The sequence below is a fragment of the Macrotis lagotis genome, chromosome 6, assembly GCF_037893015.1.
Source record: "Macrotis lagotis isolate mMagLag1 chromosome 6, bilby.v1.9.chrom.fasta, whole genome shotgun sequence".
NCBI lineage: Eukaryota > Metazoa > Chordata > Mammalia > Peramelemorphia > Peramelidae > Macrotis > Macrotis lagotis.
In genome coordinates, this window is record NC_133663.1 from 192,134,966 (window position 1) to 192,160,373 (window position 25,408).

Genomic DNA, 25,408 nt, shown 5'->3' on the forward strand with positions numbered 1-25,408 from the left:
GAGACATGAGAAATCGTGACTTGAATAGATTGTCAAATGAAATATTGACGATCTGTAGCTTATGCTGAAGACTCATTGTGCAAGAAGTCAGATGATCATAATGGTTCATCCACACTCTCAAAGCTAATGTGTCAATAGTTTGTCATCAGTGTACTGTTTAGGGGAAAATTTTCTTCCCAGCAGCCTTTGTTACTTTTCCTTTCTTCTTTTGCATGTATTATTACTTTAATTTATTATTTTTAAATTTTTTACTTTTAATTTGGGAAGGGTATTTAATATTATTTCTACAATAGAATTTTTAAAAATCACAAAATCTTGGGGCTGCTAGGTGGCATAGTGTATCCAGCCTTGGAGTCAGGAGTACCTGGGTTCAAATCCGGTCTCAGACACTTAATAATTACCTAGCTGTGTGGCCTTGGGCTAGCCACTTAACCCCATTTGTCTTGCAAAAACCTAAAAAACAGAAAACAAAAACAAAAATCACAAAATCTGAGTTAGAAGAGACCACAGAAGTGATCTATTCTGACTATGCAAAAGCCACTTCACTATTTGCCTCAGTTTCCTCCTCTGTAAAATGAACTGGTGAAGGCAATAGCAAACCACACCTATCTTGTCAAGAAACCCCAGATGGGATCACATGGAGTCAGACATGACTGAAAAATGACTAAACAGCAAAAAACTCAAAAGAAAATAGATAAGACTAGGGGGCAGCTAGGTGGCGTAGTGGATAAAGCACCGGCCTTGGAGTCAGGAGTACCTGGGTTCAAATCCAGCCTCAGACACTTAATAATTACCTAGCTGTGTGGCCTTGGGCAAGCCACTTAACCCCATTGCCTTGAAAAATCTTAAAAAAAAAAAAAAGAAAAGAAAATAGATAAGACTTTTATTCACCCCATGAACTGAAACCAACTCACTTTGGAAGAAGACAGCCTAATTAGCAAATAACCTACATAACTAAGTAAAATTTAAAGTCCATAAAAGTTAGTTAAGTTTCTTTCTAGTTAGTTGTTTTCTTTATTTCTTTTTTTTTTTTTGGTTTTTGCAAAGCAAAAGTGGGGTTAAGTGACTTGCCCAAGGTCATATAACTAGGTAATTATTAAGTGTCTGAGGCCAGATTGAATTCTTAACTCCAGGGGTGATGCTCTATCCACTTTGCCACCTAGCAGCCTCCTGGTTAGTTTTTGAATTCAATTGCCCTCCCCCCACCTTTTAACTCAAAAATTTTATTTTTTAAATTTTGCATAAAATAAACTTTTTACTGAAAAAAGTATTATTCAACTAACTTAATTGGACTGGTTTTTAAAAAACCCTGTTTCAAAATTTTTTGTGCTTGGGTAGATCCTGATTTGTAATTTGCATGTGGGAAGACTTATACACATGGAGAAACTGGACTTTTTTTATTTGGTTTGTAATGAGCAAGACTTTCATATGAAAATTGGTTCTGCTCTGGAGTCTAGTGGTAGCTTAAAAACTGTCATATTTCATGGTTCACAGGTTCACAGCAGGAGTAAATGGATCCAAACAAAACTTTGGCAGTACCAATTTGAAATATAACAATGTATTTCTTTTGATTTTAAGTTTATTAAAACTTGTATCCTTGTAATCCACCTTATCCAGAATCTCTGTCTTCAATTTTGACTTTTCAACATCCTTGTAACTCCAGCCAGCATGAGGTATTGAGCATTGAATGTATTGATTAGTTTTGTTGTTTTAATTTGAAGCCCTTTTGATTTTTGTCTGTATAGCTATATCAGATTTGAGTTTTATACAACATCCCTATAAAATGTTTCTTTTGGCATCTTCCCTGAGACCTTCAAAGTAGAGGAAACTCAATAGAAGCCATCTACTTAATAGATAACTTTAATTGTTAGAAAGTTTTTCAATAAATTAGTTTTAAATCTCCCTCTCAGCTCCTAGAGCCAAGCCAAATACTGAATGAACAAAAGGTTTTTATTAATCACTTATTATATGCCTTGAAGATACAAATACGAAACAAAAACGTGTTTTTGCCCTCAAAGAGCCTACAGTTTCATGTAACAAATACAGAGAACACATACAGCAGAATGGTGGCTAGGGTGGTATATCTTGAAAGCCACAGAGATGGTACTTGAATGGAGTAAATTGACATACTTTTGTTTAGGAGCAATAACAATAGATTTGATTGTGATTCCAGAACTAGAAAGTGGATAGAGGCATGCAAGTGGCAGTGTAGAGACAAAGGATATGGATGGTGACTAGTGAGAAATCTGTGTGCTGTGAAGTTAGTACTTGAGCAATTGGGGACCCCAGGTTAGAAATTTTGGCTGAAGCAAAGATTAACCACTCAGTGGCTTAGTTAGCAAGCAATAGGTGCAATCTAACCCTGGGAGCAAATTTTTTACCCAGTTGTCTTTTAGGCATTTGAACATAGTTATCATGTCTCTTAAGTCTCTTTTCCAGACTAACCATTGAGCTGCTTCAGCTGTTACACATGTGGTATATTCTTCCATTCTTTGGCCATGGTAGTCACCCTCTTGGGTAAACTGTAGTTCAACTTTATTGGTGTGACCAAGACGTGATATAGTGATGTATTAACTGCCTTCATTCTGTACACTAAGTTCTTTTGCTCATTGAGCTACTAAATCACAAATATACACTTTCCCATTGAACCTCTTTGTCCTCCTAGATATTTTTCATTAGGATGGCTAATTTTAATGCTAGTTTTAAAGGTGAATTTGTTCATCAGAATGTAGAACTTCCCACCTTTATCCCTCTTTCCATTTTATTTTATTCAGTTTAACTCATTCTAACCTTTCAGGTGCCTTTTAAATCTTGATTCCCATATCCATTATGTCAGCCACCCTTCTTAGCTTTGTGTCATTTGCAGATCTGACAAGTATGTCATTTATGCTTTCATACAATTACTAATTAATAGAAAATGATGAAGAGCACAGAATCAAAGACAGCTTCTTAAGAAGTTCTAGGAGAGGGGTGGCTAGGTGGTGCAGTAGATAAAGCACCGGCCCTGGAGTCAGGAGTACCTGGGTTCAAATCCAGTCTCAGACACTTAATAATTACCTAGCCGTGTGGCCTTGGGCGAGCCACTTAACCTCATTTGCCTTGCAAAAACCTTAAAAAAAAAAGAGGAAGTTCTAGTAGAGACCACCTTCTAATTAATATCAACTGTTTCTCTTCAAATAACAGAGAAAATAATAATTCCATAATAGGGAAGTAAGTTTTTATCTTGTTGTTTTCTGGTATCTCTGTTTATTATCTTCTTAGTTTCCTGGCAGTAGTATACTAAATTACATTTTATATTCTAAGAATAAACTGGCAGATATGAGTGCTGAACCAGTCATCAGCCAATTAATGACTATTTTTTCGATTTGGAAATTCAGCTTATTCAACTTCATCTAGGTGGTTGAATTTCCAGACCCAAAAAGTTCTATTATCCAACCCACACATCTCTAGTTTGCCCACAGGGATAACATGGCAAACTTTGTAAAATGCTTGGCTGAATTTTAAGTGTCTATGTCAATAGCATTCCCCTCATCTTCCTAGTCTAGCCACATAGTACAGAAGGACAAGAGGGATTCCAATGTGGGCTGTCTGGCCTCAGTCATAACTTGGAATTTTTGCACCTGGTACAAATACCACAGGCCCTGGCACAAAAAACTCTCTTCAGTTGCTGGGGAAGGTGTATATGGGTAGGGAAGGAATGCTCTCTACTAGATGTTAAGCTGTTATTTCTACTCTGCTGAAGAGCTCTCAGTGATCTCAAAAATTAAAGCCTTCCTTCTGACCCTGCCTATTTTGGATAAGTCATACAGGTTTTTCTTATTAGTACTTCCTTACCTAATTGCTTTCGAGCCATCCTTTTAATAATATTTTCTTTGTTTCTTATTATTTTTTCAATTTGTTATTTACTTATTACATTTATTTTATTTTTATTTTATGAAATAAAACAAGCATTTGCATAGCACTGTATAATAAAAATGATAATTATACATGAAACAGCTTGCTATTCCTTTTAAATGTATAATAGTTATGTAATTTTTTTCTTCCCTCCCCATTGCTCTACCCTATTATTAGACACAAATAGGCATGTGTATGTGTGTATATATATGTATACACATATATCTTTATGTATACATTTATGTGTGTGTATATATATATATATATATATATATATATATATCTACACAAATACACATTTGTGAAACTAATCTGTACATAATTCAATTTAGAAGCTACAGTCACTGGCTTAGTTTTGCAGACTCCTGCTTCTTGTTCTTTTTGAAAATCTATACTTTTTCTCTTCTTCAGACTTGTGGTAACCTTTCTAATTCTTTATATATTTCAGGAATCACTGACAGTGACTCAACAGGTTATATCTGCCAGTTTTTTCCTCAGAATTTGATATATAATTTAATATACTATTGCCAGGAAACTAAGAGGGTAATAAATAGAGAAAACAGAAAAGATATAAAAATCTGCATTCTGATAATGAATCTATTATTCTCTCTATTATCTGAGGATAAAATAATTGGCATATGGTGATCATTGCTGTGGCAGGAGATGAGTTTTTAAGAGTAGAACCTCAAGTCCTAAAAAGCACTACTATTTATTTGCAAGGCAATTTCAAAGATTAAGAATATTTTTAGAAGCGGGTCATGATTTATTGTTGTTGATTGTTATGTGAGGGGGAAGAAGAAAAGATGAATATGTTTCAGTGAATTCAATGTCATTTCTATTTTCCTTGAAATTGTCACTTCTACAAATATAGGGAATTCCCAAAATCTTAGTGAAGTTTTAAATTTTTATATTTTAAAACTGCACTGGGATCTTGAAGATACACTGTATATCATAACCTGATATACAATGAGCAGCTGAAGTTACAGGGTTGGATGTGATGGAGGTGCTGAGGAGCAAGGATAAGAAAGCTTAAGACTTTCATGGTGTGGCAAATTGTCAGAGATAACACAAGTCTAAGACATTTGAACTTTTATTCATTATGGCAAAATGGAGCCTTGATGCAATGGAAGAAGCATTGCTACTTACTCTTTATGTGACTTTAGATGAGTTATTTAATTTCTATGGATTTTGGTTTCTTGATCTGCAAAATGAGATGGAGGCTGTTGGTGAACCAGATGACCTTTCAGAGTCCTTTCCACCTTAAAGTCTGTGATCCTGTGATTTTTGAAATGGTTTGATCAGAACTTTACTGTGCCTTTGGAAGATTAATTTGGCAGCACTATTTAAGATAATCAGTAGAAGCCAGAGCCTAGCAGCAGGTGGATCAGTTAAGATTGCATTGTCCAGGGGTGAAATATTGAGAGGCTCAATTCAAGGGTTGACTGTTGGTGCAGTGTTGGGGGAGAGGTGAAGGAATCATTGTGAAAGATTGTGAAAGAGTTCGTAACAATCAGTAAGGGGACACAAGGAGTGAGAAAGCAGAATCAAGATGGTTTTGATGTTATAGAAAGGGAGAAAGGGTGGTGCTGTTTGTAGATATCAGGAATGGTCAGAGGGGTCAAACTCCCAGCAAAACTTCCAAGTGCCACTTAGAACCAGATTAAAATGTAACTGACAAATGTAAAATAAATGAAAATGTAATACAACATAGTTAATGTTAATTTGTGATTTTCTGAGTCATTTCAATTTGAGTCAGATAGCATGGCATCATATAAAAATATTTGTGTCAGTGTCTTCATACACATTCAGAGAAATTTGGTCAGCAAAATCCTTACTGATAAATGTCAGGAATTACTTCTGATCTTGAGTAATGGGTGATTTATTGGAATAATAAACTGATAAGATACAAAGCAAATAAAGAAATTGGAACATAATAGAATTAAAATGATTTTGGCATTTATAATTTTATAATTCATCCTATTTCTTCACAGTAATCTCTAAGTCTCCCCTTTTTTGTACAGAATCCATTTAAATTGCTTTAAAAACTTTTTTTTCCTTTTTTATGTCTATTTGCTTGTCCCTTTTTCTTCATAAATTGAAATACATTTCCCTTTATATACAAGTTATCACAACTATGTCTAGAAAAACAGTGTTCATTCTGTTTTAAGCACTTCTCACCTGGGTTTAAGATAATCAGAAACCATTGAAATTATCCAATTGACTTAAATTTCAGAATTGACATATTCAATAAACTTTGGTTGTTGAATTTGTTTTCTTGTTTTTTTAAATATCGTTATAAACAGTTATTTTTATGACTAATAAGATAAGAAAGTACAGTCTAAACAAAGTGATTAACCAATTTAATGATACTTTTGTTGTAAAATCTCGAGCTTTTTATAGGTCTCTGGAAATCATGTTTTCATCATTCTATCTCTCATAGTGGACCAGATTTATCATCTAGCATCTCCTGCTTCTCCTCCAAACTACATGTACAATCCTATCAAGACATTAAAGACCAACACAATTGGAACACTAAATATGTTGGGTAAGTTGAAATTAGTTCCTTGTTTCTTTTTTCAGAGATATTTATTTAGCAATATATAAATGAAGATCATATGCTCTTGAACTGTACATTTATCTTAGACTTGGAATGACTTCCCATATTGTAGCTTATGATGGAATCATCCTAATGCATTGATAGTTTTTAGCAATCTTTACTGTTGGCTAGGACTTCTTTAGTTCTAGTGCAGGTCCTAGGAGCCTTAATATTGCTGACCAGTTGTTCCATCATAAAAATGGTTGGGGGAGGATGCTAAAAGCTGTCAGGAAAAAGTGGACTTGATTTCTCTAGATAAAAAATTAAATATTTTTATATTAATTTTTATTGTGCTGTGACTTTCAGGTGATTTCCTATGTAGCCATTATAAAATTAAAATCTTAAAGATTTAAAAAAAAACATTTTTATGATGGAACAGTTGGTCAGCAATATAAAAACAGGTATCTATACCTGGGAGCTCTGCAAGTTTTCTCTACTATCGACCATCACTTTGCCTCCTACAATTTCATAGGTCATTAAAGGAATTATCCAGTGCCAGAAATGAATCCCATGACTTCCATCTTACAAATTTACAAAGAAGTACTCATGACTTTGAGCTTCAGATCTAGATTGACTCAGTGCCATAGGTGTGGGTGTTAAATGGGGATTATTTAAAGCGGGGGAGGAGAAACTGTCTGATTGTTAGAACAGGTAGGTTGAAACTGATCTGTATTACCTGATTTATATGACAAGTAAAAATATCCTTAATGGTGGTGTTGATGTATGTTTTGGGAGAAAAATGAAGTTAGCATTTTTATAAGGTTACGTATATTTCTAAGTGCCTGGTTATATGATTACTGTATTGATGAATATTATTTAAGTTACGAGAGGATTATTGCTGCAGCTTTTTAAAACATAAAACATAAAGATTTCAAAAACTAGAGCTTACTAAGTTTCTGCAAAACAAAATTCCTTAATTATGATTTTTTTTATTAAAGTGGGGGGGAAGTAAGTTAAAAGCTATGAAAGTATTGACGGAGATACACACACACACACACACACACACACACACACACACACATACACACATATGGTCCTGTAATCCAAATGTGGCCAAGTGACTTATTCAAGGTCACATTGGTAGCAAATGCTGGTAGTAGGGTATGGGGGAGAGACGAGGAATAGATGGGAGAGTTTGTGAAAGAGTTCTGAGATGCTTTTGATGTTATAAAAGAGAGTGAAAATGGTGGTGCCACCCTCTACTTCAAGAACTAACAATTTTTTCATTATGCTATGATACTGAGATTTGATTTAAAAAAAATGGTTGGGGGAGGATGCTAAAAGCTGTCAGGAAAAAATGAACTTGATTTCTCTAGATAAAAAATTAAATATTTTTATATTAAATTTTAATATGCTGTGAGTTTCAGGTGATTTCCTATGTAGCCATTAAAAAATTAGAATCTTGCCAATTTTTTAAAAAGCCTAACTTTTCCTTTTAAATTAATTGATTATCTGAAGAAATGGAGTTCACCATTTTTTTTCCCCAGGAAAAGGAAAAGAGATTTTTGTTTTGTTTTGTTTTTTAACTTCATCATTTTATTTGAAAAAAAGAAATGTGAGCAGGAGTTATCAGTCCTTCCACAGGAGCCAGGTAGATCAGAGAACATGACATGCTTTCCTCTGTCTACTCCTTTATCTGCCCATTAGTGGAATGGTAGAACTTCCCCATACTCTTCTGTGCCTTATCACCCTGAGCCTAGCATGCACCTTAGCTCTGAATTAGGAGCTCTTCATCAAGAATATGGACCTTAATATACTAAGACTGATATTGGGTTACATGTTTTTTTTTTTTGGTTTTGTTTTTTGATTTTTGCAAGGCAATGTGGTTAAGTGGCTTGCCCAAGGCCACACAGCTAGGTAATCATTAAGTGCATGAGGCTACATTTGAACTCAGGTACCCCTGACTCCAAGGCCAGTGTTCAATCCACTGTACCACCTAGCTGTCCCTACATGTTATTTTCAAGAATGGGCCATTGAGTCCTGGATGAATGTAATAATATATAAACAAGAATTTTTGCATCTGAGGCAAGGCTTGTTAATTAGGACTGCCCTTGTTCAGATGGAGCCTCTGTGATTTAACTATATGATCTCTTCACAGCCTGACATTGAAATATATTCATTTTTTTATAAGAACAGCATTTCCTTGATTTCAATATTTAAAAAATGCTTATCTTAATATTTCTAGAGTCAATTTCCTACCCTATAATATCATTATTCACAGTGATCCTTTTATATATTCACATTTCTAGGGTTGGCAAAACGTGTTGGAGCACGTCTTCTTCTGGCCTCCACCTCTGAAGTATATGGAGGTAAGACAGCAGTAACTTGTTCCTTGGGATTAGTGGGAGCCATTCCCCCCATCAGAACTTCAAAATTCTTCTACCATCTGGAATCATCGTGGAATTTGATTTTCCATCTCAGAATACTGGAACCTTTCATTTTCTACACTGTTTAATTACTGCTATTTTTGGTCACAGTTAAGTAAGCGTTTATTTGGTAAACAGATGAGAAGCTTTAAAGGTTTGACAGTCATTACAGAATATAGTCTTGTGACTAGAAGGGGCCTGATTCAAAAATGTGTCTGCTGAAGTATCCTCACTGTAGATTTCATCATCCCTAAGCCTAGAGTAGAAGGGTCTCAGTGAGCAAGCAGGTACAATGGGATGGAAAGCAGAAGGAGAATGTTAATGCCCACAGCTTCTCAAGAATCCTTTATCTCTAAGTTTCTATCCTCTTACTGCACACTTTTCTGGTTATACTTCTCCCCTAACTTCCCTGCTTGTTCCCTTTCACTACTTCATTAACTGATTTCAGCAATGAGGAGAAAAGAGGAAACCCTAAGAAAACCAGTATGTTCAGGTTGTATGTCTACTTGCTGAGTGAATACCTAATAGTAGTGTGGATTAGCCCTTAAAAATCACTTTCATGAGTGGGTTGGGAGAATCTAGATGCTTTGCAATAACAATGAATTTGGCTCCACTTTTTCTCTCTCAGTAGCCTTTCGACTACAAGGCATTGGCGTAGACTAGACTATTTTATCCAGAAACCTAATACTTTTCATTTTCCCAGCCTTAATAGTGACATTATCCTTCCATTCTCCTGCCTTATACTGATATTCCTTTCTCCCATTACTTTAGACTTCACTGGCACCTACCATATCCCTGTCCCTTCTTTTGGGTCCAGTACACCTCTTTCTCAGCATTTTTCCCTAAAAGTTCTTTTTCTGTAAATAAATGATGTATTTGTTTGGTTTTTTTGTTTGTTTGTTTTGGTGCAGAAGGATAACGGCTCAGTTATAATGAGAAATACATTGACTGCTTTTAAAAAAAATGTTTTTCCTGTTCATTCATTTCTGTTGTGTATTTCTTCATGACCTCATTTGGGATTTTCTTGACAAAGATACTACCATGGTTTGCCATTTTCTTCTCCAACTCATATGACAAATAAGGAAACTGAGGCAAACAGTTAAATGACTTGTCCAGGATTACATAGCTAGTCTAGACCAGATTTGAACTCAGGACTATCTCTTAGGTCTTTTTTTTTTTTTTTTTGGCAAGACAAACGGGGTTAAGCGGCTTGCCCAAGGCCACACAGCTAGGTAATTATTAAGTGTCTGAGACCGGATTTGAACCCAGGTACTCCTGACTCCAGGGCCGGTGCTTTATCCACTACACCTCTTAGCTGCCCCTAGCACTATCTCTTCCTGACTTCAGGCCCAATACTTTATCCACTGTGCCACTTAGCTACCCGTATGTGCTCTAAGATGCCTTTTTGTAGATTGCACATTCAAAAATCTATCTCATAAAAATGTTTTACCTCCTAACAATATTTTCATCAGCATTTTTCCCCAGGCCTACCATTGTCACAATGGTGATGTATGTAATAGAAAGATCATCAGAGAGAGTTGAAATTATTCTCCGTTTGGTCATACACTCATGTTTCCTCATTATGTCTGTGGAGGTGACCCTGGATCCCACAGGCTACACCAGAGGAAAGTAGTTAGCTGATTTCTCCTAAGCTGGAAGGGTTTCAAGTATAAACCTGGCAACAAGACTATATCTGTCAACTGAGGAGCAGACTAGCTATTTGGAACAGCTCATCACCAGGTTGATTTCAAAAGTAATGAATTATTTTGGCCATAACAGCTCACAAAGAGGATATTTACTGGAGCACAGAGAAATACAATATTAATGGTTGAAAGATCCCCCACCGTTGAAACCATGGCATTGCAAAATATTCAAATTAAACAGCATGAATGCAAGGTATTGAATATCAGACGCAATCCAGTTTAGGTGTAGTATGAAATTGAAAGTCTTTGTGATATGTCTATATATGTCATGGGGGCCACTCTGAATGAAGTATTGGGAAATTCTGTAGTTGCCACATGGGGGAAGAAAAGTGAAACATGGGGCACATCTGGAATGAAATCTGGAAAGTGTTAGGCCTTTGCCTCCTCAACAATACTTCAACCACCCCATCCCACCTGAAAATCAAGAACATGTATATTTTTATTGTTTTTCAACCCAGGGGGCAAAATGTTATCAGCTTTTGTTCAGAAGCTTAAGGAAACTATATTCCTATTCTTTCTTTATTTGTTTTTTGTGAATATATGATACTGATGAAACATTGAAATGTTCTACCTTCACTCACATATTTTTCCTTCCCTTCTCCTTACTTTATCTTTTCTCCTCTCCTCCCCTATTTCTGATGAAACAATGAAACAACCTCTGTCTTGATTGGAAAAAATGTCCCACTCGCCCTTTAAATTGTTGTGTTCTCTTCCTCAACCTAAAAGGTAACAATATATCTTAAAACATTTTCCAAGGACAGTGCTCTTCATTCCAAGCTAGTATGTTCCATGGACTGAGCACTGTCTTAAAAGATTAAAATATGAAGGAACCTTTCTTGTCCTATACATGAAGCATGTTTACAAAGTCCATATACCCCACTTTCCTTTTCTATTTAAATAGTACTTTTTTAGGTTTTGTTTGTTGTTGTTGTTGTTGTTGTTGTTTTGCAAGGCAGTGGGGTTAAGTGATTTGCTTAAGGCCACACAGCTAAGTACTTATTAAGTATCTGAGGTTGGATTTGAACTCAGGTGCTCCTGACTCCAGGGCCGGTTGCTCTATCCACTTGTGCCACCTAGCTGCCCCTTAAATAGTATTTTTGATGGGAGTTTGTTTTCCATGAGACTATGAAAGCAATACATTTTCTGAAATTTACCAGCTCTTCCATTTCATACTTAATTCTTTTTTTTTTTTTTTAGGTTTTTGCAAGGCAAATGGGGTTAAGTAGCTTGCCCAAGGCCAAACAGCTAGGTAATTATTAAGTGTCTGAGGCTGGATTTGAATCCAGGTACTCCTGACTCCAGGGCCGGTGCTCTATCCACTGTGCCACCTAGCCACCCCCATACTTAATTCTAAAAAAAAAAAGCTTTCATAAATATTATTTATAGTGTATCTTTTGTATGTAGTATCTCAAAAAAAACTAGATAAGGCTGTTATACTGAGATCTTTATGTGGGCATGTGCTCCTTTGCTTGTAAACCTTTATTTGGACCATAAATTACGCGGAAAACTATCTCATAAATGAATCTTTCATTTTGGCAACATTTATCTTGTATAGAGAAATCTTGAGTACACAAGGAAATATTCTTCTGTTATTTGGGATTATTCTTTGTAACATGATCTTTTACTACTTGGTTATTCTGGGATGCATAGATATCTATCACCAGGAACTTTTCTGGCATTGATACTAATGACAGAATTGGCTCCTACTGCATGAAACACATAAGGGCTATTCTGTAGAAGTAATCCAGACCCTAGGCAAAATTGCGCATGTGTGGTTTTTTTTTATCATTCTGAGAAACCAAATAGTTTTGTTCATATTTTATTTCCTTGATATGGAGTTCTTCCTTTTTATGACTATTTCCTTCTCTCTATGAAAACTTATTTTGTAAAGTAAGATCTAATTCATACCTTAGTGTTATGATGTTATGTTCTTAAGGACATCATGTCCTTTCTAAGTATTCACAGATTATATTTGGTTTTTAATTGTGCAATAAAAGGCTTGTCCCTAAGTGATCTTTTATGTTCCAGTGATATGCTCTCAATAAGTTTCTTTTATGCTTTCTTGTCCATTTCTTTGTCCATTTATAAGTAATCATATAGTCTCTCTTAATATTTGTTATGTAAGGGGCTGCTAGGTGGTACGGTGGATAGAGCACTGGCTCTGGACTCTCAGGAGTACCTGAGTTCAAATCCAGCCTCAGACACTTAATAATTACCTAGCTGTGTGGCCTTGGGCATGCCACTTAACTCCATTGCCTTGCAAAAAAAAATATTTGTTACGTAGTACATAAATTATTATTCAAGCATCAGTTGTTACTGAGGGCTGGTTTTTGGTTTCCTTCTGGTATGTATCTGAACAATTTTACATTCATTTTCATTTGAACCTCATGATGCCCTTACAGGAAATTTTCATTTTTATTTTCTTTTATTCACATTTATCAGATAAGAAACTGACTCAAACTGGTTGGCTAAGGGCATACAACTAACAAGTTGGGGATTGGTACTTGAACTCAGGTTTTCCGGTTCAAGTCCAGCACTCTTTGCATTGTCCTTGTAGAGAACTGCCTTTGGATAGATCCTGAAAATAAAAAACATATTTTTTTATGTGATCATTTTGGAAAACATAACATTTGTGACGATAGATTTTTCATATAGAAGTTTAACTTTCTTGGCAGATCTTTAAGAAACAGGCGTATATAAAGCCAAGTTTTCAAGTCAAATAAATTAGGGCACAATTATATCTGTTAGCAAAAACAAAATAGAGCAAAAAAACCTTTTATGAAATAATTTATTTCAGGTGCCCTTTAAACTATTTCACCCATTTACCCTGATTCAGGAATATCTAAGGGGAAGGAGTTCTTATTAGATCACCCCAAACTTGATGGTACTATTCTATTCCCCCAATATTCTACCCTGCTTACATATTCCTTATACTTCAGATTAATCTGAATGTAAAAATATAATACCTTGATTATCTTCCACACTCTCCCTTTTTTCAGTGTGAATTTGCCTTGTTTGTAAGCTTGAAATGAGGAACAAGAAAAACCAGTCCTATATTTCTCTCCAATAGATCCAGAAGTCCACCCCCAGAGTGAAGATTACTGGGGTCATGTGAATCCAATAGGACCTAGAGCCTGTTATGATGAAGGAAAGCGTGTGGCAGAGACCATGTGTTATGCTTACATGAAGCAGGTATGCCTTGTCCAGTACTTTTTTTAGTACTTGCTTTATTTATATGATACTTATTTTATTTGGTAAGCATGTTTCAGTCAGACCATGTTTAGTTTAGGGAACTGATTCTCTGAGGATGGTATGTGACGTGAATTTAGTCTGTGGGAGAAAAGGTGCTTATTTCATGTTGATATCTGGATACTATAGGTTCTTCTGGTCAGGTTTGGGTTTTTTTTTTTTTTTTTGCAAGGCACTGGGTTTAAGTGGCTTGCCCAAGGCCACACAGCTAGGTAATTATTAAGTGTCTGAGGCCAGATTTGAACTCGGGTACTTCTGACTCCAGGGCCGGTGCTCTATCCACTGTGCCACCTAGCCATCCCTTCTGGTCAGTTTTGATGCATTGTTTTTCCCCCCTGTAACTTGTGTTCATCATATTTAATAGACTAGAAGTGGAAAGGTGCTGGTGTCTTTTTTCTTTTTTTTTCTTTTCTTTTTTTTTTTTTTTTTTTTTTTTTATGCCTGCAAGACTTTCCCAGACTTCGGGAGAAATGAACTATTCCTTTATCCTTTTGAATGTTATCAAAAGGAAACACAGACTTTTTTTTTAACAAACCTATATTTTAATGTGAGAACTTGGAAAGTATGTCAAAAGAACTTGATAATTTTTTTCTATTCACTTGCCCCTTCACAATCAACTGAGTCCAACCAGGTGTTACAAAGTGCATGAGATTCCCAGCAGCAAACTGGGCTTTTGTGAATGGGATGTTCTGGCTTCCTATCTTCTTAAGCCTTCTGCCTTTACTCAGCTTCCCCTGTGTCTTTAAAACCTGCTCTGATTCCAACAGCCTTACTCAAGTTTCAGAGCTTTGAATAGTTGTTTATAGCCTTGGGACTGACGTGTCTTACCTTGATGTTGTTACTTAGGACCAGAACGCACTGGCATGCTTGCACATTTCAGCAGTGATGCCATACAGCCTGGCAGGTAATGCCAAGTGGATGTATGCAGAGGAATCTCAAATCCAAATTATATAGTTTTCTTTCCTTTTTTACAAGCATTTTTTTTTCATCACAGAAACCTCTTTACAGTGAGTAAATCCTGCTTAAAGGGTACTCCCAGACCCATATAAATTAAAGATAGATGAAACATTGTGATTGTTTATGCTTCTTGGAGACTGATCTTTAGAATTGTGCTAAATTTTGGGGCCAGAATGATTAATTATTCATAAAGGCATAGATTCAAAGTTGAAAGAGACTTTAAGAACTTACCTGATATTGGTATGCCTGGCACATTTCCTAATACATATTAAGCACTTAATAAATGCTTGTTGATTTTTTTGCCAGTTCAATTACAATGGCTAGTTATTTAGCACTTGCCATATACTGGGCACTGTGCTCAGTACAAATACAAAAAATTAAAAGTTTGCTGCTTTTAGGGTATAGTAGTGGGGGTGGGGAGGATCTAAACAATTTTTTTTTTAGGTTTTTGCAAGGCAAACGGGGTTAAGTGGCTTGTTAGTGGCTTGCCCAAGGCCACACAGCTTGGTAATTATTAAGTGTCTGAGACTGGATTTGGACCCAGGTACGCCTGACTCCAGGGCCAGTGCTCTATCCACTACGCCACCTAGCCACCCCAAAATGTTTTTTTTTTAATTTTTATTTTAGGTTTTTGCAAGGCATTGGGGTTAAGTGGCTTGCCCAAGGCCACACAGCTAGTAATTATTAAGTGTCTGAGGCTGGACTTCTCCTGACTCCAGGGCCAGTGCTCTATCCACTGTGCCACCTAGCCTCCCCGCTAAACAAATTTTTAAAAAAAACCCATAGGTCTAGCCCCAATCCCTGTAATTTTTATTTAGTATCATTTTTTTATTATATTGTTACTTTGCCCAGGAATTCTTCAGATTCAAAGTATCTTATCTCAGTAGTCCAGAATATTAAGGCTGGGAGGGATTGTAGAGATTTCTTTTCTGCTATACACTCCACTCCATAAAAATTACTTTGCAGATTTTTTTTTTTTACTCATCTGTGTACATTTTGTATTTCCCCACAATAGAATGATAGGTCCTCGAGTGCAAGAGTTATTTCATTTTTGTCTTCATATCTTCAGTGCCTTAAACATGTTGTTGAGTCATTTTTCAGTCTTGTCCTACTCTTTGATCACGTTTAGATTATTTTTGGCAGAGATATAGAAGTAGTTTGCCATTTCCTTCTCCAGCTCATTTTACAGATGAGGATATTGGGGCAAATAAGGTTAAATGACTTGCCCAGGGTCATATAGCTAGTAAGTGCCTGAGGCTGGATTTGAACTCATGAAGATAAATCTTACATACTCCAGGCCTGGCATTCTCTGCACTGCATCACCTTAGACATATTAGACTCTTATTACATGCTTATTGAATTGGATTGGCTAACTAGGCCGACTTTCCCTCCACCCAGTTGTATAAATGAAGAAACAGTCTTTTCCAAGGTTTCATGGCTAGTTTAGGTGTGGATAGATTAAGAAACAGGCTTAATGAAAAAAAAATAATTTCCCCAAAGTCTTCTGGTTGGTGTAGTGTCCATGGTAATGAATCATGTAGTATCTATCATAACCATATGGCTACTGTAGTTTCGGCTAGAGCCAATACTAGTCTCTTGCCTACTTTTCCCCCCTACACATTTGCCTAGATTAGAACATCTGAACTAGGTCACTTCAGGGTAATGAAGCATGTACTGAGTGTGGGGAGTGAAGGGGGTAGGGTAGAGATTTAGAATGTACCTAACATCTAAAGAAATCAGAATCATTTATATGTGGCAGCCACAACAGTTTGACTATCCCCAGAGAAACTGGCCCATAGCCTGCATTTACATAACATTTGTTACCACTTCTTATTCTGAAGATCCATAACAAAGTTGCCCTAGAAATACCATCTGCTACTCTTAAGCACTGAAGTTTTAATCGGCAAGGCTGTAACTGGCTCCTCTACAGGGATATTTTTGGCCCTTGTTCTTGGAACACAAAAAGTGCATCAAATGATAGGTGAAAAGTGAAAGCATTAGTAAGTTGTGATGACTCCAGTTTAAAGAATAAAGTATAAGTTTAATAGGAAACCAATTACCAGTGGGACTTTTTTGTTTTAAATGTCAAAAATCCTCTCATCTTTAGATTATTCTGAAGCATAATCATATTATTTATAAATGGAGACCCTCTTTGGTTGATATCTCTTCTAGAATGCAAGCCTTTATTTAATTGTAGGACTGTCTAAATGATGTACAGGGCTTTCTTACTTTAAACACACCAAGATGAGACAATTTGCAGTTCTTTCTGCCATAAAGACTGCGATGTTATCATTTGGAATTTCTTCTGAACAAGACCTTTCCCGATCCCCTCCTTTCACCCAGTTGATAATTTAGAAATGAATGTTATGCTTTGATATTTTTTTTCTGCTTTCTCACCACCACCGCCACCACCAAGACAGTCAAACAAACAAACAAACAAAAAACCCTGTTATGCTTAAAGTGGGGCAAAAATATTTTCATTTCTTTGCCTTTATAATCCCAATACCTAGTGCCTGGCATATAGTAAAAACTTAGAAATGTTAAATTAGTGAATTCAAGAAAGAATGGGCTTAGGCTATATTGCAAGTTATTAATGGCTTATCTCAAACCACCTGGGTCTATTGCATGTGCCTGTATTTAATTGGGGGAGACAGATATGAGAAGGAAGATACTGAAATCTCCCTCACTGTCTTGGCTAAATATCATCAAAGTGTATTTTCTGTTCTGAAAGATCTAATTTTTCAACCTCCTTCAGAAGCCAAAATTATATCCTTTGTAGATAATTGACTTTTTGTTTCCCCTTAACTTTTTGTAAGGGTGACATGCATTACAGGAAACAACCAATAAGTGACATTCTGAAGGGAAGACAACAGACTTAGAAACTTCATTTGATCCAAATAAGCTTCTGTATCAGCCCTATGAGGAAGACAAATTGTCCATCTTATTTTGAAACTGTTGTTTTTCTGAATGACCTGACAATTGCATACTGTACTTGCAGACATTCAGTATTTATTTATTCTTCCCTCGATAAAAAATTGTGATGTCTAGAGTGAGATGCCAGTGATTCATCTTATTCTCCACAATGGTACCTAGCCACAGAACCCAAAAGTGAAAACTAGCCATTAGTAACATAATTCAGCCATGAGCCTCCTGAATTACTGACTTGAAGACTAAGAATTGGTTGTAGTCAGAATTATATTCAATAGAGGATCTGTCTCTGTAAAATAAAAGGTTTGAGGTATGATTCTGGGATAGTTAGGTTTTGAATTTTTTTCATTTATTTCTAACAGAAGGTTTAGAATTGGAAAAAGAACAAGAAAAGAATTGAATAGAGTTTTCAGCTCAGTATTACAAAATTAATACAAGGAGTTCTAAGAAATGGTAACATAAATTTAAGGCTGTGCACTGATATCCTTCCACCTCTCAAGTCTTGTATTGATGTGGAGATGATCCTGGACTATGGCATTCAAATGTAAACTCTGGCAGGGCCTTTCCAGTTGAAAAGACTTTCAGCTTTAGAAAGCTGGGTTGTAAAGTGGGTTGTAAATCCTGACAGGGTCTTTCAGTCTGAAAAGACTTAGAATATTGAACATGCCTATATGAAGTACCAACCTGACTTAATTCATCCTATTCCACCAGGTTGGCTCCACAGCGATGAATTTTTCAGATCAGGTAAAATGTACTAGTGAGCAAAAACAGCACTAATTCTGGGGGCAGGACCTTTTTTCAAATCTCAGTTGCTTAAGGGACTGCCTGCCTCCCTATTCCAATCTCCTGGAAAGAGGAATCTGGCTGTTAAAACCCGTCTCTTCTTTCCCTATTTCCCTGCTTTGTGATGGAGGGGAATATTTGTGCAATCTTGAGTCTCAGTTTCTTCATCTGTTACAAAAAATTGAAGATATTAGTTCATGTGACCTGAAGTCCTTTCCAGCTGTAGATCTAGGAGCCTGTAAGACTGCTAAACTTGATTTGTTGCAGACTCCATGGGAGTTTGGTATGACTTTTATCCTGTCATGCACACTGATTTGATTTGTGTAAACTTGCTGAGATTTTGTATTCTATTCCTAGAATAAAACTGCATTCACTGCCTGTTTCTGTATATCCTTCCCCCATTCTATTAATAAAACTGAATTTGGTGACTTTTGAGTTATTTTCTATTGAGATCACCATCTCTAGCCCCTATTTTCTATGTTCTCTGACTTGTTTAGTAGGGAAAGAGTTTATTTGTTTCTAGGCTACAAATAAAACCACAAGCCTTAGTCATCAACATTTGAGTACCCAGCAAGACAATAATATATTCTGTGCTGTGGAAAGTTTTATGTATATATTTTTAAAGTAGCTTTAAGGTTCTGACCTTCAAGGAGTTTATAATCTGATGGAAGAAACACAATAAATACAAGGACTTTAAAACTTAATAAACTAAAACTCTGTGATACTACCTGAACTTTAGACTTAACACAATCTCTGAAAAAAAAGAGTGTGGATTTTTGTTTTACCTTGATTAAATAGGGAAGCTGTATATTATAGTGAATAAAGTGCTAAACTTAGAATCAGAAAGACCTGAATTTGAATCCTGCCTCAGTACCTGTACCACCCACATTAGCCAGGTCATTTAACTTCATGGTGTCTCCATTTTTTTCTTACTAGAAAAAAGGAAATAGAAGCAGCTCTTACAGCCAAGTATATATATATATTACATATATATATATATATATATATATATATGTATATATATATATATATATATATATATATATAAACTTGGAGGATTCTTGGAGATCATTTAGTCTAATCTTTAATTTTACATGTAAGGAAACTGAGGCCCATAGAGCTTAAGTCACTTGCCCAAGATCATATCATTCACATAGTGAAGACAGAATTTTGGATTAGATTTAGACAAGTGTTGTAAGTCTACTTTCATCACTGTTTCTCCTTTTCTCCTCCACTCAGCCATTTTTCTAGATGAGTAAGCCAAGACCAAGAAGAAGTGACTTGCCCAAGATTAGACACCTTAGACAGCAGGGTGTGATGAAACTTAAGTGCAGGTACTATCTCTCATCTATATGTAGGTTAGACTATTTCCCCAATTGCATAAAAATTGAGTGCTGCAAACGATCACATTCTTAGCTCCATATTGGGCTCTCCAGAAACAGCAGAAATAGTATCAGCAGCTTTTTCTCCATCCCACACACATCTAACTGGCTGTGTTGGGTTCCCTTGCTGCTGCTGCTGCTGCTGCTGCTGCTGCTGCTCCTGCAGCAGCAACTGGAACTAGACAAGGTAAAGAAAACAGAACCTTCCCAGTTGCTTCAAGGAACTGCCTGCCTCCTTATGGTCTCTTGGAGAAATTTTGATTATCAAATCCTACATCCCTGAGCTGAGTGATGGGAAGAGATCCCCAGAAAATGTCCACCCCCTTCCCAAATTGTTTGCAATTATTTTTTTGGTTCTAGGATACTCTTGGATACTTAGGACTGGTACTCCAGATTACCAGAGGAAACTTTCTGAAACTATGTCAGAACAGAAAAAGAGGTGAGGGGGAAAAAGACAAAGGAGGATGTAGCTCCTGGAGATCAAAATTTCTTAGCTTTGTATCTATGTGAGGAGCTAATCTAGAAGTCCTAAAAAGGACTGAAGAAGACAAAAAAGAAAGCCCAATGCAGATCAACAGCTTTCTCTTCAGTCAAGAAAATTCTACTAAAAGTCATTCAAGCATTTATTAAGTGTACCAATTATCCTAGGCATGCCAGGGGAGAGAGATAGCCTAAATGAATTGTACAGCCAAATTCCTTTTCTTTCTGGGGGGCTTGGGGTGGGAATTCAGACTGTACCTTAAAATTTGCAAGTGTATTACCTCCCATACCTTGGAGCAAGCAATAGCTATATTAGGAAAAGCTAGCAGAGACCGTGCTAGGCACTTTGTTCGTGGGTCCCAGTACTCTTCTAAACCAGGTAGTACTGGGGAGCTTTAAATCAGCAAAAACTCAGGAAAAGAAGCTATGCATGAGGTGATTAGGGCTTGGGCTGGAATTAAGAAAAAGATGTGGATCTGAATATTTGCTAGGGTAGTGGAAGACAGCAAAGAATACTGAACCAGGTTTATTGGACCCAGCTCCTACTTTGTAAAGATGTGTCCCTGGGGAATATCACTTAATTCTTCGGCTTTATCTAACTCATCTATAACATGATAATTGTACCTGCCTTGCAGTGAGAACTGTAAAATGATTTATTTGAGGGCACTGTAAAATACTGGACAAATATAAAATGGTATTATTAATATGAAATTGGTTCTATTAGGGGCAGCTAAGGGCACAGAGGATAGATCACCACCCCTGAAGTCAGGAGTACCTGAGTTAAAAATTGTCTCAGATACATAATAATTACCCAGCTTTGTGATCTTGGGCAAGTCACTTAACCCCATTGCCTTATAACATTTTTTTAAATGATGTTATTAAATAGAAATAAGTTGCAGATGACCCCCAAGAGTAATAGGTAAGCATTGTCCAAGAGGACTCTAGTGCTTTTGTGATCTTCAGGATCTGGGAAAGCCACTATATTTAGAGAAGCTGTTGAGTTGGAGGAAGTAGAACTATCATTGACGTGAAAGCTCAAAGATCTAGTTTCATGTGTTGAATTCATATATGTGTGTGTGTGTGTGTGTGTGTGTGTGTGTATTCATGCAACTTTGTGCAAATCACTTAATCTTTTGTAACTTCTGAAAAATGGTGAGATATTTTTATATATACATACATATATATATTTATATTTATACATATGCATATGTGTCTGTTCAGTTGGGTTTTTGTTTTTTTAACCATGTCCAACTTTGTGACACCATTTGGGGTTTTCTTGACAAAAGATACTCAAGGGGTGGCTAGGTGGTGCAGTGGATAGATAGAGCACAGGCCCTGGAGTCAGGAGTACCTTAGTTCAGATCCTGCCTCAGACACTTAATAATTACCTAGCTGTGTGGCCTTGGGTAAGCCACTTAACCCCATTGCCTTGCAAAAAACAAAAACAAAAAAAAAAATCCTAAAAAAAAGATACTTAAATGGTTTACTAAACATTCATGCATGTATTCATATATAAACATATATAAATGTGTCGTAGAATAAGACCTGTGTTTTCATTGGTATAGGGAATTACAATGAGTAAGTACCCTTTACTTTTATAGATCAATGCATGTATTATAAACTTAGAGAATTGCCTGGGGCACTGAAGGTAAATTACTTTCCAAGGATCACTCAGTGAACATGTGTTGCAGGTTGGATTTGAACCCAGACCTTCCCTGAATTTATGTACAAGGCGACCCTTGAACTGAATATTGAAGGAAAGCAAAGAAACCTAGAGTGGGTAGCAGTAGCTGGAGGGAAAAGAGAAGGTACAATGAGCTAAATGGAAACCTGGAAAACAAGTGAGATGAAATGGGAAGGCAGAGCATTCCATTTTCTGGAGTTACAGATCTGGGACATAGATTATTGTGTTGGGTGAACTATAAGTAGGCCAGTGTGGCTAGATCATAGAGTTCATGAATAGGAGTAATGTGTAAGAAAACTGGAAGGATAGAAAGGGGAAAACCATAAATGCCAAACAGTAGAGCTTATATCTCTGGAGACAGCATTTTGTAGGCCATAAAGTATTACGTAAATGTGAATAGGGATTGTTAGTATTATTCATGTGTTCTATTTTAGATAATGGCCCTAAGAGAAACTACCCTGTTGATGGCTAGAAATAGATAACTAGAGAAAAAGCATGAAAAGTTTAGGACTAGAGATATAGATCTGAAAGCTGTCCAGGTTATCATTTAAGCCATGTGAGTTGAATTCCTTGCAGTAGGAGTAGAAAAAAATGAACAGAGAATCCAGGGCAGCCTCAGGGCAAACCACAGTTAAGGTGTGGGTGAGTAGGGGAGCTGATGGACCTGTAAAGGAGCATGGTTAAACATCATTAAAGAGATAGACCAGTTCTCGGTATCTAAAACAATAGAAAAGTTTAAAAGAGTAAGAAAGCTGTCAGATTTGATTATATCCACACTTAATATCCCTGACAATGTCAAAGGATATATGTGAAGAGAAGAAGGTAATGTGTTAGCTTTTATACTATAATAAAATTTAAAATAAATTTTGTAGTTGCTAGAAAGAGATTATGCTTCTTCCCACCCCCATTTTGTTTTGCCCTTACAGAATACAGATGAGAAAGGTAAACATCATATTGCTTTTTCTCCCCTTCTTCATTGTAGGAAGGGGTTGAAGTTCGAGTTGCTAGAATATTCAATACTTTTGGGCCACGGATGCATATGAATGATGGGCGAGTTGTCAGTAACTTCATTTTGCAAGCTCTCCAAGGGGAGCCTCTCACAGTAAGTATCTGCAATATTTTTCTTAACTTTGTACTTTTGTAAGCTAAAATTTTTAAATTACCATGAGCCCTATTTGGAATTTAAGCTACACTGGAGAATGGAAAGGAAATTTTAAATGAAAGATAGATATCTCTCAAAAAAATGTATACCTTGATGCATAATTAAGCAAATTCTCATCCATTGCTGTTGATTTGAGAGAATTTAGTGTTTTCCACAGAAGCAAATCAACTAATAATACTAAAACTTATGGACATATAAGATTAATATTTAGATAGTTTGACAGAGAGAATGGGACAAGGATACACTGGAATATCTTTTATCTAAGAGATTTTAGATAAGCACTTATTAATATTTATCATAGCTCTGGGGTAGAAAGAAAAAGCCAAAGTCTTTTCTTTTCTCAGGGAGTTTACATTCTAATGTATGTGGGGGAAGGGGAATAGAATGCCAGGACAACATATACACAATGGGTATCTATAATATAAATGCAGAATACATAGAAAGTAACATTAGAGGGAAAGGTATTAGTGGAGTTGGAATATAAAAGCTCTCCTCCTTGAGTTAGGGATCATTAAGTTTGGCAGGAGAAGAGAGATTCAGTTATCTTTCTGTCCTGGTGCCAAGGTCCAAAAAAGCTCTGCCACAGTCCTCTAGTTCTTTGGTACAAGACTGTTACTGTGTGGTCCCACCCAAGACAAGCACAATATGGAAGAACCTTAGGTGTTTTATAGGGAGGGTGAAGTTTCACACACCACCTATTGTTGGGGAGAATGGAAGAGACGATGAGGTAATAGAGTAATGTGGAGTTGTGGTGTCCAGCATCGTTGCTGGAATTTTTCAACCATAAAGACTGGGGGGGGCGGGGAGCAAGAGGGGCTACATATATATATATATATATATATATATATATATACATAGATATAGATATAGATATACATATGTATATAGATAGATACATAGATATAGATATAGATAGATATAGATAGATACATATAGACATATAGACATATAGACATATAGATAGATAGATATATAGATAGATATAGATATAGATATATAGATAGATATAGATATAGATATATAGATATATATAGATATATATGTAGATATATAGATATATATATACACACACACTCTCAAATACTAATTATCCATATCAATAAGAGTTAGCACTAGTATTCACATTTGTGAATAAATATAGCTCATTAATATGTTTGCAGTAAAATTAAGTTCCTAATTGGATCTTGCCTAGATAAATTTAAAATTAGTCTGCCTTTTCAGAAAGTGTAAAGATGTAGAAAGACTAAGCCAGTCATCATCCTTATGTGCCTAAAAGTGTGGATAGTTTAGGTCATCATGAAGATTTATTCATTCAGTCAACATTGGTTAGGTACTTATTGTGAGCAAAGTACTATGCCACATGCTAGAAAAGATACAGAATTTTAAAAGTTATATTTCCTGCCTTGATGAACCTTGTAGTCTATTAGAAGGATGTTATAAATACAAATAACATAGAAAAGAGCAGAGGATGAGTTCAAATTTTGATTCTACAATTTCTTATTCAGTACATATGTTAGGACATTCATGCTGGGAGTTATCAATATAAAGATTAAAAACTGCCTTCAAGGAGCTTATATTCTGCTGAAAAGAAACAGCATATCCATAGAAAAGTAAGTAGGTTATAATTTTAGAAGGGAAAGAACACTGAGATTTATTCTGTTGTGGGATAGTGTTCAGAAAAGGTGAAAAAGTGGCACTTGAGATGAATCAAAGCAAGGATTCTAAAAGGTAGATATCAGGAATAAACATATTCTAAGGCTGGGAGATAGTTGATACAAAAGTACAAACATGGGAGATAACATGTAGAGTTTAGGGATTATCATAATAGACTAGATGGCAGTTTTTCTAGAATAGTGGGTATGGGTTTAAAGAAGATCCATGAAAAAAAATGAAGAGTTTGGTCTTTATTGCTGAGACAGTAAAGGGGCACTGGAGATTTTTGAGTAGGGAGATAGTATTATCAGATCCTTGCAAATATTTGGTAACTGAGTAGAGGATGGATTGGAGAGGAGAGATATTGGAAGCTGGAATGGTCACTTAGGAAACTATTATAGTAGTCTTGAGGTGCCTGCCAGAGAGGTTCTCACCTCCCTAAAGAAGGGACTTGAGAAACTTTAATTCACCTCTTCATCACAGCTCTTTGCCCCTATTAATCTCTTTCTTCCTTTTTTATACATGCTAAGATGATAGCTGCAGTTATGCAGCTTTTACTCCCTTGAAAATT

The 25,408-nt window shown here is 36.0% G+C and overlaps 1 protein-coding gene across 2 annotated transcripts in view; it reads left to right on the forward strand.

Moving 5' to 3' along the window:
* The window catches only part of UXS1 (UDP-glucuronate decarboxylase 1), a 153,366-nt gene that overhangs the window by 90,818 nt on the left and 37,140 nt on the right, over positions 1-25,408 (forward strand). For both annotated transcript variants that reach the window (XM_074192173.1, XM_074192174.1), the window contains exons 7-10: positions 6,335-6,439; positions 8,740-8,799; positions 13,630-13,751; positions 23,005-23,124. In XM_074192173.1, the coding sequence (XP_074048274.1) occupies positions 6,335-6,439; positions 8,740-8,799; positions 13,630-13,751; positions 23,005-23,124 (407 nt within the window). The remainder of the gene's footprint in view (positions 1-6,334; positions 6,440-8,739; positions 8,800-13,629; positions 13,752-23,004; positions 23,125-25,408) is intronic.